Source organism: Zonotrichia albicollis, chromosome 1 (assembly GCF_047830755.1).
Source record: "Zonotrichia albicollis isolate bZonAlb1 chromosome 1, bZonAlb1.hap1, whole genome shotgun sequence".
In the NCBI taxonomy this organism is placed as follows: domain Eukaryota; kingdom Metazoa; phylum Chordata; class Aves; order Passeriformes; family Passerellidae; genus Zonotrichia; species Zonotrichia albicollis.
The window spans coordinates 46,544,815-46,561,388 of record NC_133819.1 but is presented as its reverse complement, the minus strand read 5'-3'; the positions used below and the strand labels follow the sequence as shown (position 1 = coordinate 46,561,388).

The 16,574-nt window shown below is 33.1% G+C and overlaps 1 protein-coding gene across 1 annotated transcript in view; it reads right to left on the bottom strand.

The window, feature by feature from the left end:
- The window catches only part of BBS9 (Bardet-Biedl syndrome 9), a 295,956-nt gene that overhangs the window by 215,193 nt on the left and 64,189 nt on the right, over window positions 1-16,574 (bottom strand). Inside the window, exons 16-20 of the mRNA XM_074540268.1 lie at window positions 15,286-15,300; window positions 11,701-11,841; window positions 9,430-9,525; window positions 5,057-5,229; window positions 3,080-3,232 (exon numbers count right to left, since the gene is read on the bottom strand). Coding sequence (XP_074396369.1) covers window positions 3,080-3,232; window positions 5,057-5,229; window positions 9,430-9,525; window positions 11,701-11,841; window positions 15,286-15,300 — 578 coding nt within the window. The remainder of the gene's footprint in view (window positions 1-3,079; window positions 3,233-5,056; window positions 5,230-9,429; window positions 9,526-11,700; window positions 11,842-15,285; window positions 15,301-16,574) is intronic.

Genomic DNA, 16,574 nt, shown 5'->3' with positions numbered 1-16,574 from the left:
ATGTATCTTATTAAAATCTTTTCTTAGGGCAAGAGTTAGCAGCATGTCCAAGTGCATATCTAAAATTTTTTTAACAGAACAAGAATTTCATGGGCATCTATTTCTAATTGAATTTTTTTCTATTATTTTCACAGCACCTTCCTACAAATCCTCCTTAAACATCATAAGAATAACATTTCCTATTTCAAATGTACAAGACTACTATGTATATAGCTGCTTTCCTTTTCCTTCCAGAATGGAACACTCGATGTCACTATTTGTTAACTGTTGTTAACACTCACTTGAATCTATTTAGATCTAAAATATCACTTCAGAAAGTAAAATTCTAGAAGAAAATGTAAACAGGACTGTAAAACTAAAAACAAGCTTTTCATCATTGCACACACTGATGCCTCCTTCCACATCTCATTACTGTCAAGATGGAAAGTAAAGCTAAAGTTTCCTTTTAATAGACCAATCAGCAATTTTATTGGGGCACTAAATATGGCCTGCCTTGTTGGAAATGCACAAGGATTAATGCAAGAAATTACTTCATAAATAGAAATACTTTTTACCAGGGAATGAAAGGCAGCTTGATTAATTTTCTCCAGTTTGACATCTATAACTTTGGCATTGTACATTTACTTACCTATCACACAAAGACAACTGTTACTTGAAGCTGAAAAGCTGAAAATTAACATTTACAATCTACTTCAGTTGTAAAATTTGAATCAGTTCAGAAATTCATAACAATTTGCAGGTGGGCAAAGAAACCACACAGAACATGTTTAAAGTAGGTTTTATCACACCTAGGTAATGAAACTACATGAGTAGAATATTCATTGTTTTATTTGTATTTTAAAAGTTGTTCATAAAAAGGTTATACATCTGCAAGGATATGCAGGCAGCAATACAAGGCATCTTTATATCTCTGTGGATTTGCAGATGTTAAAATACTAAAGTTTCAATTTCAAAAAAATCCTACACTATAATAATCATTCTACTAAGAATGTAATTCATATAGTGCCCAAGTCCTGGAAATTCTGTGTTAAAAGGACTAATAAAATCACACACTCACTAACTGTAAACCCCTTTCTGCTCTTGATGAAAATGTTTGGAATACACTATAAAACCAAAATACAGACATTTCCCTTCTGAGTACAAAACACAATGTGAGAAGTAACAAAACCTTGCTTTGCTTTGCACATAACAATTACTTTAGTGAAAAATGAGGGAATAAAACAAGGCAATTTTTTATTTTCTCATTATAAAAATATTTAGCATAAGAGAGGATATGAGATTCTCAGACGATTATAAGAAAAGGCATATTTATTTCAATGTCAAAAAGCTACATGCCTAAAAGAATTTTTGGAGTGAGACTTCATACTGTTCATATTTAAACAGCTTCATTATTCCTTTTCAGAAAACACATTTATCATATTTTGAATACATCAACTATTTGCATTAGACATACTTGTTCAAATAAAGACAGAATATGATACTAAATTGAAGAAAATAAGGTCTTTTCTAATACAAAAATGCAACATTGAGCAATTTCATTTTACCCCCAGAGAAGAGTCAATATTAAATCCTACCACAGCTCTCACTTTCAAAATAACACATGCAGCAGTGGGGTCTCTATGGCAATCACCATTTTACTACACTTTGTTTATAGTAACAAAAACAACATTTCTTTTTTGGAAGGGGATTCCCACAAAAAAAAGAAATTACAAAGGAAATCTACCAAGAAATCTACCAAGTTTAAACAATTATGAAAAAATGTAAACATTTGTTCTTTGAAAAGAAATCTTTTTCCTCATTCTTCTTTCAACTATTCTAACTCCAATTCAAAAAGCCTACAACAATAATGTTGAGAAGTACCCATCTAATGCTGGTATTAAAGACTTCATAAACTAAGCTTTGGCAACATGCATCTATTTCAACAACCTGAGTTATGCCACATTCTCAGAATTCAGCTTTCAAATCAACTACACAAGGAAACTGTCAAGCACATCCCAGTTGCCCTTAAGTTTAAAGGCAAAAAGTTCTACACAGCAAAAGCAGACTCAAAAAACTCTCTTATGTTAATCTTTCAGGCTTATTTAGTCATGCCACTTCAAAGTGTTAAAGAATAACCCATCTAGCACAATACCTAGTATTTATTAAAGCACCCAGAAAATCCCCACCTTCAAACTTAAATCATCTCATGTGAACTCATGTGAACTCAGTGAAGACTGGAATATTACTGTGAACTCAGTACAGACTGGAATAAAAGCAAATCTGACTTACATAAAAGCATACATGGAAAGGCAGTTTTGTCCAATTTAAAATGTTTTCTTAGCTGAATAGTAGGGGAAAATACTTTAACACCTTTGGATTTTACTAATTGTGATATACAGCACTGCAAAGGTAAGTCTTTTTTCCAGTAAGGACTCTAATTGTGACTCAGCTTCTCAAACAAGCAATATCAGAAAGTAAAATCAGATCCTCCAACAGAAAAGCACAAAACATGTAAAATAACTTTTTTACAAAAGGGACACATCATGGAAAAGTTATCCTAAAGCAACACAAAGCTGAGGCAGGAAGAAAAATTGGTTTATTCTTTGTTCAGTATGGGGATGGTTTGGGAAGGATTTCTTTTTTAAAAACACTGTTCTTCTGCAGATATCACATTTTGAAATGATTAGAACATAAATCCCCATAGGAAGGACATGGTCAGTCTCAGACAATTTTGTTGTGAATGTTACCCCAGCCAAACCATTCCACCAGTTTACAGTGTACTATAAAATATTTACACAAGCTATGAACTATAAAATATTTTCACATGAACTATAAAATATTTACACTATCAACATCAGTTAGGAAAGAATGATGTGCTGTCAAGCTGGTATGACCCAGGAGTAAAGATTTTGTGGTCACAGATTAAATAAAACTATTGCAAATCATCTGGAAAGTTACAGAGACTATTAGGTTAAACAAATTACTGCTTCCTGGTCTCTTGGATGGTAAATGTAACCAGGAAAGCATAGCTTATGTGCTTTAAGCCGGGTTTTACCAACAAGATAAAGAAAGGTTAGGCTCATAATCAAACTGTACCGACCTCTCTGAATGTTCCTTCTAGCAAGGTGTCCAGATGTTGAAGAGGAGCTGGAGTTTTGTCCTTGAATCGTGTCAGCAGTCGCCGCTCAATAGCTCGAAACTGCACAGCCCTTTCAGACAACAGCTCCTGATACTTCTCAGCATTCAAACGTAGCTGCAATTTAAGGGTTTTCAAGAATTCAGGTTAAGGGTCATATACATTCATGTATGCACATTCCAAATGAAATGCAAGAAGGATAGGAAAATTTTTGAGACAGAGAGTAATACTCAAATACTCAAATATGAATACCATTTATGCCAGTTTCATACTTTATACACCTTGTGAAGCTTAACACTTTCAAGAACTATCATTTGCCACTGAAATCAAAACTAATTGTCAACAGCCACAATAACCAGTGAAAATGCATAAACATCTCATCTAGAAGCCTATTAACAAGAATGAAGTTTCACCACCAAGACACAAAGGCTTCTTCTTGGTTTGGTGTGCTATTCATGACACATATACAGTGTACTGGACTTTATATTCATTGCAGAAGAAAGCAAATAGTTATTCCCTCAGCATGAACAGAAGTACTGAATTCTGTACTGATTAAATTATTGTGGTTTTCTGAATTTAAATCCTTTTTCCCTTTATCTATACTGACTAGCCAACGCCAACAAAATTCCTTGAAGTGCTCACAAAAGAGCCTTTAAAAGATAAAAGGATTAAAACACAAAATAAGAATTTTTATTATCTGGGCACTTGATGTACACTTTCCACTACATACCTCAAAAATAAAAATTACCAAATATGAGTCTTTCATAAAGCTGTGATACCTGTGTACAGCTGATGTTATAGCTAGCAGAAGAAGCATCAAGACACACAGCTTTCCAAATGCAGGCAAAAGTGCCCCAAAATGAAGAGAAAAGGTAAGTTTCTTAAATTTACATACCAGATTATATTTTAAAATAAGCAAATGTCAGTACATTATTATGATAAACAGTTCAGAGGTGCTAAGGGAAGAAGAAACACTATGAAGTTTTACTATAAGTAGTAGGAAAAAAGGGATATCTCAGGTAAGGGATAACTCAGGTAATTTTCTCCTAAGCTTGCCAAAAAAAACCCCAGTATGTTGAAACTAACAGGGATGAAAGCATAGGAATGCCTTTAATAGATCATTTGACATTTTTTAGATCAGATAATTACAGTATAAATTCAGAAATTTTAAAAGAACCAGCTACAATATAATTAGAGTCTAAATTAGCATCCCAGAAATCACACCTGTATTTTGAACTTCAATGTATTTAAGCTTGCTATATACTCTAAAGAAGCCTAGGTTTAAGGTATTTCTACAAAAACAGTCACTTTTTAAAAAAAATTAACATTTTTTTTTACTCTCAAATCAGTTGAAAGAAATTAGAAATAGAAAGAGCTTCAAATATAGGATCTAGGCTGAATACCCAAAATATCCCAGAAAATCCCAACGATACCTTCCATCTTTCTGGGCAGTGACAGCTCCACCTCACAGAAAATTTGGCAGCATAAAAACACATCCAATAGTATTTCTCATTCTTGCATACATTCTTGCAACAGGTTGTTGCTTCTGCTCAAATATATGAGTTTAACAGAAATTTTCAAATAGCAACTATCTCTTTTTATTGGAAAGGTATGGAGGAAAGAATGCATGTATTTTAATTGATTAGTTATTCCTACAAGCTAGCTGAACTACTGGAGATTCTTCATTGTCACCTGCATGGCCAAACAGGGAAAAGTAATTACATTTCTTTTATTTCTGGTCTAGCAAACTTCCTTGAGCCTCCAATGATACTTCTACAAGGGCAGTTTCTTAAATATCTGAAGGGACTTTCCCTTAGATACAACTGTATTTTCTGAAAGCCAAATGCCTGTGATACTATAGTTATAATCAGATTAATTATTGCACTAAAAACCAATTTTAAACTAGCAGACCATTAGCAATTCACATTTTATATACCATACCTCAAAATGTCGATCAATTAGTTCAAAATATTCTTGCAGGGGAATTGAACCAGAAAAGGTACATGCAAAATCCTTGCAGTTTTGCTTCTTGAAATGCTCTTGTAGTCGGTGTATGAGCTCTTTCGTTACCAGCCAAAGGTCTTCCAGCTGATCACTCTGAATCCTGTATCGTTCTTTGAGTGCAAGAACAAATACAGAGCTAATAAACACAGTTTTCTGACACATAAATTCACTACACAACAGTTTAGCTAACACTGAAATAGAATTTACCTGTATCCAAAGTCTACATGAGATTTTATGAAGACATGTACATTCAGTAGTGTTAAAGAAATACTTGTATTTTATTGACTGTGCTGCTTCACTTTAAATACAACTAATATTAGTAGAAAGTGATTCTTATCCAACTCATGCTATCACTTGGTAAAAATGGCTCAGTGTAGAAATGAAAAGTGTTAATATAAACTGAAGTGAAAAACCAAATCCTGATAGCTAGTGTCATCTGTCCCAGCAAATTCATTTAACTCATCAGATTTTAGAGAATTTCAAAGTACCAGGCTAGTGAAATGAGATTTTATTTCTAATTCATGTTCATATAATCCTCTCTCCAGCTTCTATGAAATCAGAATTAACTAATATTACTATTAGCTTAATTAACAGAATTGGATGAGAATAACTAATACATGTTGAGAAAAGCAGTGTGGAAAATCATAGCAGCCTTTTAATATTAATTTTTTCAGATAAAGCATTTTCAAACATTAGGTCCTTACATCTTTTCATTACACATCTGCCAATAACTAACAAAAAAAGGATAGATAGAAATGTAGCTATGAGAACTTGACACAAAATCGTTCCTTTTTTTTTTTGCCCTTGTTAAAAAGGTCCACAGTAAATCAAATTAACCAGAATTCTTTTAAACTTGAATGTACTTATTTTAAATTTTCTCAACATTACTAATTCAAGATTGTTTGACATTACCACTGGCATCATTCCCGGGATATGTATTTCACTGAATACCGAATGACAAATTCTGTTTACAGTGTAACAGGAAAGAAGCAAGTTTTATTTAAAAACATGCTTGTTAAAGAAAAGAACACCATCTGCTAAAGATAGCATTCGACCTAATATCCATTTTTTAAACACTCACAATGTAATGGCTGGACTTACTTGGATGTATGACCATACTTTGCCTTAAGTGATTTTTCCTTGACGGAAATTAGCTCAGATGTTTTCAGGCCAAATCAACAGTCATTCCTTTTATAATTGACATATCTAATACATTAATGGTTTAAAATGGACAAAACTAATTTCCTCCAAATTGCACATTTAGTTTCCATACACTGTTTGTTGGTCAATACAAACACAATCTAATTTTACCATGGTCTGAGTAGAGAACATTGCAGTCATTTGCTTTTCTGTGATGTTCCAAGTCTCAAAAAGGACAAATTAGATTTGGAAACGTTACAAAACTGAGAATCTGTAGTTAAACTAAATACATGCTTTAAACAGAAATACAGTGAAAGAGGAAAAATAAGTAACTGTGCTTCTGCTCATCCCATGCTTTTATAATGGTTAACCAATTTGTAGTAGTCTTTTTTTTAAAAGAAGCTCCATTACAGAAAATTACAACAGATTTTCAGAAATTTCTCTATCAGAAAAGCAGAAAACTGACGGGCACCAATAAATTAAATAGCTTACAAAGTCTTTTCACACTACAACAGGCTGTCCAAATAGTACAACCTGCATTCCAACTTTTCAGCCAGTAGGAACTTTAGAAGATTCAGTTCACTTCTCAGCTAGGAAACCCACATCAGAAGAAAAACACCCCAGCCACAGTTAGCAGTCAAGCCCTCCTTAAATTTTGATTAAAAGACAATTTTAAAATTTTCAGCCCAAAAAAATGCCTTGAAGTCTTAATCTAGCTGGCACAAGCTACTTTTTAATATATATTTTCTGTCAGTATACATACTTCAGGCTGGGCTTCTTTGCAGCAGTCTTGTCAAATTGAAGTAACATCTTCAATTGCTACACTAGTTAAAATGGATTAGCTAATAGAATTAAAAACTAACATGAAAACAGATGTTGCTCCTATTTGCAGCTTCAGCAATGAAACCCAACTGAACCTGACAACCTTCATTGCTAAATGCAGCTCTTTCCATTCAGAACTTAAGGTCCATTTGATAAGGAATATTGGAAAAAGAGGTCTTCTTCCATTGTCCATTATAAAGTCCTTTCATTGAAAACCAGAAATAAGATTTGACCTTAACAACTTATTTTACTTTTCTGGAACACCATTACTTCTAGTAAAAATTTATCTACACATAGAGATTTCTTTTTGAAGAACATTTCCTCAGTTAAAATGCTACATAAGCGCTTTTACAAAGTATAAACTCAGTGTTACATAGCAGAGTAAGCACCTATCAAATACATAACTTCATCAACATTCATTAGTTTCAAAGAAGATATGTTCAGTCAAGCACAATCATTACAGAATCATGATATTCTACCAAAAAAATGCTTTTATATAATCCACAGTCTCTGTTTATAAAAATATTCTGAATTATGATTGACTATCAGAGTTCTTACAAATATCTACCTTTAAATAAGTTTTAGTTAGTTACATTTCAAATGAGCACATTTTCCCCCTAAGATCTTCTCTAACCAACTCAGTTCAATGCATGAAGTGGATGCTGGAAACAGGCTGCTAACATAGAAAGTGACATCATACTACTGATTTGTTTTCTAAAGTTAGGATTCCCATACACAGTAAATGAGTAGCCACACTAAGAGAAACAGACATTGTGAAGCTCCTTTGTAAAGTGAACTTCACAAGTAAAGCAGTGTGGGAAAGTTTATTCTAAGACTGCAAGCGTCATTCCTAGCTGGTGAATAAACAAACCTGAGAGGAAAAGATTGAAGATTGGGGGTAGGGGTGTATGTGATTAAAAGTTATGGCCTTCAGTAGAAACTAAAATATATTCATTACGCAGAAACAAATTTGTCCTTATAGCAATCAGATTTAACAACTATGCAAGAAAAAGTCCAAATCAAAGATTTAAACTGAAATCCAGGAAAAGTTATTTGTAAATCCTTTCAATTCTTTGGTATTTAAAAACTATTATTGCACTTTTAGTATAGTTAAATCTGTTTAAGATCTCCTATTCAAAGAAATACTAAAAACAAAGTAACAATAAAACAGCATGTAAATAATGCATACAAAAAACAATACAGATGGATTTGATCCTTAGAAATATAAAACAATTCTTGGTACAATGAAAATTACTCTCCAGATGGTTTCTGTTTTTAACACATATGATTACATTAGAAAAGGTATTAAATATTAGATCACAGCTGACCCCATCAATATTTATATAGCCCATCACAAATATGGATTTCTGAAAACAGTAAGGAATATTATCTCAGTGTTGAAAAAATTTCACATCGACAAACCAAATTGTGATTTTTCACTCAAAGCAGTTTCCACAAAGCATTCAGACAGTGTTCCAACTGAACTCTCTGCAGTGCACAGTTGCTTTTCTAGCTTTTCAATTTGTAGTCTGCTGTATTAAATGAACACTTTGTGCTCTGCTGGCATGGAAAATGCTAAACACAATTGAACTTATGTGGTTCCAAGGCACAGGCCAAGAAAGAGTTTAGCAAGTTGAACAGTTGTACAGAGCAGGACCATAAACTCTTGAAAATTAAGAGAACCTATCTCTTTCAAAGAGCACAAATTTAGGTGGCTGGAACAGGACTACTTAAACCACAAACTGCCCTATACAAGAGATGCTGGACCAGGTAACAGCTTATCTATATGCATGTTCATACACTCTTTAAACATAATAAGAAGGATCTTGAATCCACAATCTCTTACTTACAAAGATATACAGGCACATAAAGAGAAGAGATGGGGATTTACTCAGATGTAGAGAAGCAATAGGGTCTGATGCTTAATTTAAGTCAAGGATGACTCAAAGTCAGAGGGAAGTTAGAAACTTGCTTTTTAATCCCTTACAAAAATTTCAGTAGGTGACTAATTCCAAACACAGATGTTGAAATTCCTTTAAGATGAGGGGTTTTTCCATTATTATAATGACAGATTTCGTTTATGAATAAAAACATTGCTAAAAGCTTTAAGAAAATCCAATTTCTTAAGAGAACTACCACTGCAGTGTACTGTATTTTGAGTATGATTTTTTGGTTTTTTATACAATTTTATTCTTGAAAGTAGGTAAGAAACCATCAATTAACACTTTGAAACTCCTGTGTTTATTTACAAACACTGATTATCCTTCTTTGTACGATCCACATTTTCATTTTGGACATATTCTAACTGATGATCAGGCTTGTTTTACTCTAATACTGACAGAACTTACGTGATGTTTTTGAAGCAAGAAGAGTGGTTTTTGAACCAGTTAAAAACTGAAATCCGAGAGCATTTGCTTGGTCACCCTCAGATGGATCAACAAAGTCTGAAAAAGAAAGTTAAATATCATTTTCTGTAATTTGACACTGGCATTCAGCAAACCTCAGTCCATAGCCAGGACTATATCAATCTTTGCACCAGCAATTGAACGTGATTGTTTCCCTTCTTGGGGTTCAAAAGTAACAAATATCAGCAGTTTGGTACACCCTTCCTTCATTCACACGTGGAATGTGAGCCACACACTGTTTCCCTTCCCCAGCCTGAAAACAAAAAGTTGTTTCCCAGAGGTTCAGTCTGTACATTCTAAAAGAACTGCAATTATTGTACAGCCCAAAGACTACCACTTTCACCAGATGCAAGGTCACCTTTAATTCAGATATTTATGCAAAACTTTTGCAGAAATTATCATTAAAATGCTTAAGCCCATTCCCTTTTTAGCTTTCAGCACAGAGCAAAACAAACACTCAGCTTGCTAAAACTAGCTACTCTGCAAAGTCCATCCATGCACATCTTTGTTTTCATTCCATAGAGTGGATTATACCAGTTTAAAAGGTTTAATTTTAGAGTATTATATTTTTAAAACTATTCTTTGTCACCACTACTCCCACTACTTCTCCTGAAAATAACGCAAAAAAGGGAGAAGGGATACTACTTTTCTTGCATTTACCAATACAAATTTTGTTCACAAATTACATCAAAATAATAAATATCAACATAATAAACAGCATACTCTTCTTATTTAATCACTGTAAATGAAATGAACAGAAATCAGAACATTTCAATACCTTCTTGGTCCTATGCTTTGTTTTGTATTCTCAACAATGAACCCCTAGGCTACAAATAAAATACAATGTGCTATTCTGAAAGCATTATTGCTTAGCCATAATGGAAGCTCATTATTAAAAACCCCAAAATAGAGACCCTTAAAAAAATGTTGCCCATCCAGTTGAGAGTAAAGCTATATTTAATCTTAAAATGAAGAGAATCATGCTAAAAAAAAACACAAACAAAACAAAGAAACAACAACACACCAACAAAGCCTACATCACTGTTCTCAGACAAATATATTATATAAGCTTTTAAAGAGATGCAGCTAATCCTTAAAAATACAATAGTAAAGTTGTTGGCCCATACAGCTCTCAGCAAATTGTTCCAGAACCTTAGTCATCTGGATTTCTAAAACTTAATCACTGTCAGACTGAACTTACTCACAATCACGTTATAAGCCCTGTTTATTAATTTCTTCTTGTGCTAATATGATCATCTAGACCCATGATATAGCCACAAAATATTTACTGAAGTCAACTGTATTATGGTTTTTTTTGCCTGTGTATTATTAAGCTAAATGAATCACTTTCCTTTCATTCTCTTGAAATCTCTAGATAACATTTTTCTCCACTTTTGAGTTATATGTATTATATTTTATTTAATATCAGCAACTAGCACTTAGTTTGCCAGTGCACAGTAACATGATATTGGTTTCCTGCATGGAAGCATTTTGTGTAATGCATCCTCAATTTTTATTACTTTGCTTACGATTAGAACGTATTGTACCACAGAGTACTCCTGTGGTAACTTCCACCTCCTCTCTCTTCCAATTGCAAGCACATAATTACAGCAAAACTTATCTTCTTAGCATTACACTTTATAGTATACTCAATTTCATTCTTCTTCCTCCAGTCCTAAGTGGAAATGAACTTCTCCTTCATGCTACTTTAATATAATGCTGAATAGAGAACATAGTTTGGTTTTTGACATCAGAAAATAATAATATGTTCAAGTCCTCTTTTTGGTTGAAGAAGGTAACTGAAATTATTAAATACAATCAGCTTCAGACTGATACATCAAATACTCCACAAGTCATCCTCCAAAGCAAATGTACCCCTTATGTACAACATTTACCACTCCTGCTTTGCCCTGCTCACCCTTTTTTAAATGAATGCCCATGATTTCCCCATTACAACACTGCTTAAGTAATTTTATGTAAAATTATTGTCTGCATACATAAAAATTAGATCTATACCATGTAAAAAAATCTGCAATTTTACCAGAGATGGGTATACTACCCCAGGTGTATTATTGTTGAAATATTATGTCATCATTTCTTCCAAAATATATTTTTTAATATACTAACATAAGATTTTTTAATTACTTCATTACTTCACATGGACAAACAATTCCTGTTGGGAGCTTCTAACACCTTTTATATTTAAAAACCTACCTGGAAAAATGGTGACAAAACTGATGGGAGGTTTGTTGGTATCAATAGTTAGCTTGTGGTTTGCTGCTTTTGAAGGTTGAGCTGGAAAGCAAACTAACTTCAAAGGTAGACTGAAGCTACACTGTGAAACTCTTGGTATTCCTAAAATGAAAGAACACAGATTTTTCATTTCCACATTCTGAATACAGAATACTTTCACTGCTGTCCTCAAAGAGTTATAACAAGATATTTAATGTGATGAAGGAATGTCTTAAAACCAAAACTACATAAAATTATCAATCTTCTTAAAATTTTCCACCTAAAATATCTTTAAATTTGAATACTTCCAATTACTTTCTCAAGTGAACATCTTTATGTAGAGGGGAAAATAAGAGTTATTAATAAAACTACTGCATACTAAGACTAATTAACATGCAATGAAGATTAGTGTTATTTAATTCTCTAAACTAACAATACCACTTTAACATAAAAAAACCACTGCAATTACTCCCAATGCTTCAAATACAGAATTGAAGCATCAACATTTTCATCAGAAATATCACAAACCAAATGCTCTTTATGAGTATATTTATTCTTTTTTTATAAACACTTAAATAACACCTATGCATCCTTCATATTATCTGTCAGAGGTTTGTGGCTTAGAAAAAGAATGTATCCAATGGATACATCCTAAATCTATATTAAATTCTGTATTTCAGCTTATTGCATCACAATAAAACAGAACTGTAAAACAAATTGGGTACTGCCCTCAGTGTTGGGATCTACTATCACAAGAAATTTCATCACAATGGTGCAGGAGAAAAGAGGAAGTTTTGACATTAACATTCAGAAAATACATTCGAATGTGTCAAAAATTTTCTCAGATATAAATATTGTTTCAAATTGCTGGCATGTCAGATATTGCCTGGTATGTTCTATGCAAAAGGCAAAAGTGCTCACTGCTGTGAAATATGGAGTACTTGCTCTGTTGAGAAGACAGATTGTGGGACTTTTAAGGACAATTTTTTGATGAAGCACTTACAGGAAAACCTTGTTTAACATAATAGATTTTTAGAGACAATAAAGTAAGATTGTGTCAGAAAAATCATGAAACTGATAGGTACACAGAGGTATACACAGAGAGTATAAAAATTGAGCTCAAACACTCAATAGCCATCCAAGAAACCTGTTTTGCTAGTAATTTTGTTTGTTTGCTGCTCCTCAGATCTCTTCCAATGAAAAAATCACTTCTAAGAGTCATGTCAGGGAAAACATGCTATCATAAGGCTCAGATTATTCCCTGTGCTTGTCAATTCACAAGCTGTTTTGGCTGGCTGATAAAGCCTCCAAGTAACTGTTCTGCAGCAGCTTATAAATATTAAATTATAGAAAATTGAGCAGAAGACTCATTCCAACTGAAGACAGGTCTTCAAAATTAAGAGTATCTCCAGGTTCCAAAGAAAATTCCTAAAGGAATACTTGAAAATAAACCCATAATCTGTTAGAATGACTCATTCAACTGTATCTTCATCATCTAAAGGGAAAAGTAAATTTTTTCTTGATGACAGCATAACACAAGCATCTTAGTATTAAACTTAGATAAGGAGATTTATCAACAGGAAATATTAGTAGTAAAAGCAGGCAAAAAGATTTTGATATATATTGATATTTAAAACAAGACGTTTTTCATGCTTTTTTCAGACCAGCTTTTTTCTACATGGTCTTCTGCTACTCTACCTCATCATAAACATAACTTTCCAATATTTCAGACAAAGGTCAAATCAAAACTAAATCAAGTATTATCTAGCATTTGGAGGAGACTGGGGAGATTTCTAGCTGATTAATCCGAAACAGTTACATATAAGAAAAACAAACCAAAAAGCTGCAACAAAATTTATCACTACAGTTAAAACTTGCTGGGGAATGTTTCAGAGTATTTCAGAATTTTAAATGGCACTAAAGAAACAAAGTACTAGCTATGTGTGGGAAGCACAATTTCCTCAACCCGTTGATGTTCTGTCTAGCAACACATCTCACTTCATTTAGAGTTGTGGTACTTTGCATGATACACAACTTTAGCACTATAATCAAGGAAATACAAAATTCAGATTCTCCTCTAATCTGAAAAAAATCAGACGATGTTTAATGTTATCTCATAAGGTGCTAGTATTTAAAGGCATACTATGCACTTAAGTAATAAAACAGTCCCATGCCCTGTAGATACTATTTCATTTCCAAATTCCTCATGCATTTATTCAGTTATATTTGAAATTTAAATTAATGTGCATGATAAAAAGTATTAAAACTCAGATGTCCCAATTTGGCATGTTAAATATTCAGAAAATTAATATTTGCTCTGGTTTTGATGACCCTGAGTTTATGTAGTGCAGTGTACCCCACAGCAACCCAAAAAAGATTTTCTCACCGATAATTCTACAAAATTTAATGTTCTCGGCAATATTCTCCTCAGGACAAGGTTTTCATCTTGCTTTGATATTTCTTAGAACAAAAATCCAACCTTCATTTTTAGAATAGTATTCTTTCAAACTATATACACTTGTTTTTATACAGTTTATTGATCATTAATTTTTTAAATTACTTTGTCTAGCAGAAACATGCCACAGGGTAACAGTTATTCTTGTCAAGAGCAGTATCTTATTGAGATGTTTCGAGCATCTATTTCCTGTACAACACCTCCAGGTCCATTGAAATATCCAGAAATCAGAAAAGGAGGGGGACAGTAACAGTTACCTTCCTGCTTCTTTTTACTGCACTTAGTAAGCTCAAAAGAGCATAAGTATTAAAAAATAAGACTCTAATATATTCATCTTTAACTTTTGTTTAGAAAAACTGCAAAACTGGAAACTCCCTTTCAGTTGATACGTAAATCTATGACAATCAACTTTTTTACCTTCTCAAAACATGACGGAATGTGTATTTAATATGTTTATCTTTAAAGTTCATAAAAGTTCTTCTACAAGCAGCACATCTTTTCAACACATCTACAACTACACTGAAAACCACCCTTCTCTTTTTAGTCTGCATATACATAAGCTAATTTTCCAGTCTTTTTTTGTCTCTTAATTGTACCTTATCCATGAATTTTATCTACCACAATCACAGCTAAGTTTTGTACTACTGGTAGTCTCAGACAGAAAGCAGCCTTGCAGCCTTGAATACCATGTTTGCAATAGAAATTGGAATGAAGACATGTTGTGACATCATCCTCAGAGCTACTCAGTCCAAACAGCAAAAATGCCTAATTGCTGTTTCAGTTGCACCAAAGATATAATTTAGCTGCCTAGCTGCTAAACCTGGGGAAAAAAATATATAGGAAAATATAATTGTTTCCAATTTCCAATCTCAATGTACAAGGAACTTAATACTTACGCCAAATCCCCATGTTACAAATGAGAAAGTGCAATGTGCTTCACCAAGTAATGTCCTTATGACCTTCTGTTCTCTATATTCACAGCTTCATAGCATCAAACCAAGAATAATAAGAACTTAGAGAAATAATAGGCAAAATAACAGCTCCCTTCCAAATCTGTTTAATTCAGCATACACTGTCACTCATAAAACTTGACAATTTTTGCATTCACTCACCTTCAGGATTGAGCTCTGCCATATGAGCAGCAACAGGACAAAATGGGAAAAAAAAAAAAGGAAAATATCAAATTTAGAAAAAAAGGAAATATAACAGGGGTTTAAAAACTTAAGCCACATTTATTAAGTAGACAATACATAAAGACATAATACTAGCCAAAACCAGACATGAGACCATATTCATCAATAGTGCAACTCCATCCAAGTGACTGACTCATCAAGCTTCAGCTGTCTGAATCCCACAGAGACAGACTGAAGAGTGATTTGGCCACAAATATGGATATCTTTCAAAAACTAAAGAGGAAACAGTCTCTGTTCAGATAAAATGAAGTCACAAAAGTCTTAAAGTTTGTTTACTAGGGTAATACACTTAGGGATTTGACGGCCAAGTAACACTTGTATTTGTATGTAATTTTAGAGAATTATCTCAAATTAATTATTTAAATAAATATAAAAAAAATTAGCAGATCCTAGCCCTAACCCTAATTATGTTCCTTTACTTACAAGTCTTCAAAATTCAACCAAGATAAGTTTTTAAAATTTATTCTTCAGTTTTAATAATTATGTTAATTGTCATGTCTGCTTGTTCTTTTTTTTAATAGAATATAAATCATCAAACACATTCAAGATGCAAGCTTTTCTTACTTCCCTAACCAAAAGGGTTGCAAAATCCAACTTAATATCTAAAATAATTTAAGCTTTATTAGCATTACCTGAAAGAAATAACACATTTATTTTCCAGTCTTAGGAAGCAAAATTACAGAAACAAGACCAGCAAAACAAAAAACAAGCTTTCAAAATCAGAGGATCCAAGACACTCACTAGTGTGCTACCTATTCAGTCATTCCAAAAACCTGTCTAAGGCCACATCACTAATTTGGACAGTTATGAATGCACAGCATCGCACAAGGAATATGCAGTCAGAATCACAGGACAGAGGGACTGAAGTTGTACAAGCTGCTCATGCAGGTTCCCAATTAAAAGGGAGAGCTTCCTTTTCTTTAGAAGCACCCATTTCATTATTTTTCTAGAAATAAACATTTCAGACACCGCACAGCCAAGACTACCATCATAAACACAATGCTTCAAGTGTGAAGTGATACAAAGAAAATTTTTATGTAAAAGTATCGATATAGGATAAGGTACTCAAGACTACCACCCTCCACAGAAGCCCCTTAGTACACATGCACTTCTTTTATGCCAATCTACTCCATTTGTGCTGGCACAGCTCAGTCTTAGCACAGTGAACCAAATCAGCAAATCTGGCTGAGAAACAACTGGTGACTGTG